Genomic DNA, 3932 nt, shown 5'->3' on the forward strand with positions numbered 1-3932 from the left:
CCAGAAACAGGTTACAAGTTGGAGTTAAACGCCAGAAATAGGTTACAACCTGGCGTTTAACTCTAAAAACAGCCTAGGCACGTGTAAAGCTCAAGTCTCAGCCCCAGCACACACCAAGTGGGCCCCAGAAGTGGATTTCTGCACTATCTATCATAGTCTACTCATTTTCTGTAAACCTAGGTCACTAGTTTAGTATTTAAACAGCTTTTAGAGATTTATTTTGTATCTCATGACATTTTAGATCTGAACTTTGTACTCTTTGATGGCATGAGTCTCTAAACTCCATTGTTGGGGGTGAGGAGCTCTGCTGTGTCTCGATGAATTAATGCAATTATTTCTATTTTCTATTCAAACATGCTTGTTTCTATCTAAGATGTTCATTCACACTTCAATATGACGAATGTGATGATCCGTGACACTCATCACCATTCTCAACCTATGAACGCGTACCTGACAACCACCTCCGTTCTACCTTCGATTGAATGAATATCTCTTGGATTCCTTAATCAGAATCTTCGTGGTATAAGCTAGAATCCATTGGCAGCATTCTTGAGAATCCGGAAAGTCTAAACCTTGTCTGCGGTATTCCGAGTAGGATTCAGGGATTGAATGACTGTGACGAGCTTCAAACTCACAAGGGTTGGGCGTAGTGACAGGCGCAAAAGGACTAATGGATCCTATTCCAGCATGAGTGAGAACCGACAGATGATTAGCCGTGCGGTGACAGCGCACCTGGACCATTTTCACTGAGAGGACGGATGGTAGCCATTGACAATGGTGATCCACCAACATACAGCTTGCCATAGGAGGGACCTTGCGTGCGTGAAGAAGAAGACAGGGGGAAAGCAGAGATTCAGAAGACAAAGCATCTCCAAAACTCCAACATATTCTCCATTACTGCAGAACAAATATTTATTTCATGCTCTTTTATTTTTTGCAATTCAAACTGATAATTATAATTGATATCCTGACTAAGAGTTACAAGATAACCATAGATTGCTTCAAGCCAACAATCTCCGTGGGATTCAACCCTTACTCACGTAAGGTATTACTTGGACGACCCAGTGCACTTGCTGGTTAGTGGTACGAGTTGTGAAAAGTGTGATTCACAATTCGTGCACCAAATACCTCAACTTGCCCATTTGTTTGTGGGTGATATGGAGTTGCCACTCTATGAATAATGCCATAACAGTGCAGAATAGAGTCAAGCTATCTGTTACAGAAATGGCTACTTTCATCACTAATTAGTGTCCATGGGACACCAAACCTACTGAAGATATGTTTCCGGAGAAACTTCATCACTACTTTGCATCATTAGGGGGTGATGCGACTGCCTCAACCCACTTAGACACATAGTCCACTGCCACAAGGATGTAGGTGTTCGAGAATGAAGGTGGAAAAGGTCCCATGAAATCTATTCTCCACACATCAAATAGCTCAATCTCCAGGATCCCTTGTTGAGGCATGTCATGACTCTGAGGGAGATTGCCAGCCCGCTGGCAATTGTCACAGTTACAGACAAACTCTCAGGCGTCCTTAAAGAGTGTTGGCCAGTAAAAGCTGCTTTGAAGAACCTTGGTGGCTATTCGCTCACCTCCAAAGTATCCTCCATAATCTGAGCCATGGCAATGCCATAGGATCCACTGTCCCTCCTCTTCAGACACACATCGGTGGATTATACCATCTGAGCATCTCTTGAAAATATATGGTTCATCCCACAAGTAGTACTTTGCATCATGTATAAGTTTTCGAGCTTGCTGCCTACTATATTCCTTGGGGATGAACCTTATGGCCTTGTAATTTGTAATATTTGTAAACCAAGGGGTTGTTCGAATTGCAAAGAGTTGCTCATCAGGAAAGGTTTCAGATACCTCAGTAGAAGGAGGGGAAATCCCTGCTACTGGTTCAATCCAAGACAAGTGGCCAGCCACTTGATTTTCTTATCTTTTTCTGTCTCTGATTTCTATGTCAAACTCTTGCAGGAGTAGCACCCATCTTATCAGTCTTGGCTTAGAATCTTGCTTGGTGAGAAGGTATTTGAGAGCAAATGGTCAGTGTAGATAATGATCTTAGACCCTATTAAATAAGATCTGAACTTGTCAATGGCATAAACTACTGCAAGTAATTCCTTCTCTATGGTAGTATAGTTCTTCTGTGCGTCATTTAGAACACGACTAGCATAATAAATGACATGCAGGAGCTTATCATGTCTCTGCCCTAGAACTGCGCCAATGGCATGGTCACTAGCATCACATATTTGTTCGAATGGTAGGTCCCAGTTGGGTGCAGAAATGACGGGGGCAGTGATAAGCGTGGCTTTCGGAGTTTTAAAGGCATGCAGGTATTTCATGTCAAAAAAAATGGAGTGTCAGTGGCTAATAAGTTGCACAGGGGCTTTGCAATTTTTGAAAAATCCTTTATGAACCTCCTGTAAAATCTTACATGTCATAGAAAACTTCTGATTGCCTTAACATCAGTGAGTGGTGGTAATCGCTCAATTACTTCCACCTTAGCTTGATCCACCTCTATCCCTTTGTTTGAAATCCGATGTCCTAGAACAATTCCTTCAGTTACCATGAAGTAGCATTTTCCCAGTTTAAAACCAGGTTTGTTTCTTGGCATCGTTTCAGAACTAAGGCCAGATGGTCAAGGCAGGAGTCAAATGAATCTCCAAAGACAGAGAAGTCATCCATGAATACTTCAAGAAATTTCTCAACTATATCAAAGAAAATGGAGAGCATACACCTCTGAAAGATTGCAGGTACATTGCATAGGCCAAATGGCATTCTTTTGTAAGCAAACACTCCATATGGGCATGTGAATGTTGTCTTTTCTTGATCCTGAGGATCTACTACAATTTGATTGTAACATGAATAACCATCTAGGAAGCAGTAGAATGCCTGTCCTGGTAGTCTCTCCAACATCTGATCTATGAATGGTAAAGGAAAATGATCCTTTCTTGTGGTGTTGTTGAGTCTCCTATAGTCAATACACATATGTCACCCTGTAACTGTTCTTGTGGGAATCAGTTCATTTTTTTCATTGTGAACCACTGTCATTCCTCCCTTCTTGGGTACAACTTGGACAGGGCTCAACCAGGGGCTGTCTGAAATAGGATAAAAAATCCCAGCCTTCCACAGTTTTGTGACTTCTTTTTGCACCACTTCCTTCATAGCAGGATTCAGTCACCTTGGTGGTTGCACCATTAGTTTGGTGTCATCTTCTAGTCGGATTTTATGCATGCATTGGGTTGGACTAATACCCTTAAGGTCACTTATGGTCCACCCAAGAGCTGTCTTGTGTGTCTTTAGCACTTGGATCAGTGCTTTTTCTTCCTGTGGTTCTAGAGCAGAACTTATAATCACATGATAAGTGTCTCCATCTCCTAGAAATATATATTTCAAGAATGATGGTAACAGCTTGATCTCAAGTTTGGGAGGCCCAGCCTCTACTTCAGGAGCTTTTAAAGTCTCCTTTATTTCTTCTGGTGCCTCCAAGTCAGGCTTGGCATCATAAAATATGTCATCCAGATCTTCTTCGAGTCTCTCAACTACATTCACTTCTTCCACTAGGGAGTCAATGATGTCAATACTCATACACACCTCTGGGGTGTCTGGATGCTGCATGACCTTAATAGCATTCAGCACGAATTCATCCTCATTGACTCTCAAGGTTACTTTCCCTTTTTGCACGTCAATGAGGGTCCTTCCTGTAGCCAGGAAGGGTCTCCCTAAAATAAGGGATGCACTCTTGTGCTCTTCCATTTCAAGCACCACAAAATCTGTGGGGAAAGAAAAGGGTCCAACCCTAACAATCATGTCTTCAACCATACCTGATGGGAACTTGACAGAGCCATCAGTAAGCTGAAGGCATATGTGGGTTGGTTTGACTTCCTGAGTTAAACAGAGCTTCTTTATTAATGACGCAGGCAT

The 3932-nt window shown here is 42.2% G+C and overlaps 1 protein-coding gene across 1 annotated transcript; it reads right to left on the reverse strand.

Annotated features, from left to right (window-relative positions):
• Positions 1 to 1301: 1301 nt before the first annotated feature.
• Positions 1302 to 3932, reverse strand: LOC148579598 (uncharacterized). The gene is made up of 3 exons (XM_088490741.1): positions 3315 to 3932; positions 1595 to 1654; positions 1302 to 1496 (listed from the first exon to the last, which is right to left on the reverse strand). Exons 1-3 carry the CDS (start codon positions 3930 to 3932, stop codon positions 1302 to 1304), a joined length of 873 nt encoding a protein of 290 aa, XP_088346867.1.

Source organism: Arachis ipaensis, chromosome B10 (genome assembly GCF_059453495.1).
Source record: "Arachis ipaensis isolate K30076 ecotype BB chromosome B10, ASM5945349v1, whole genome shotgun sequence".
In the NCBI taxonomy this organism is placed as follows: Eukaryota; Viridiplantae; Streptophyta; class Magnoliopsida; order Fabales; family Fabaceae; genus Arachis; species Arachis ipaensis.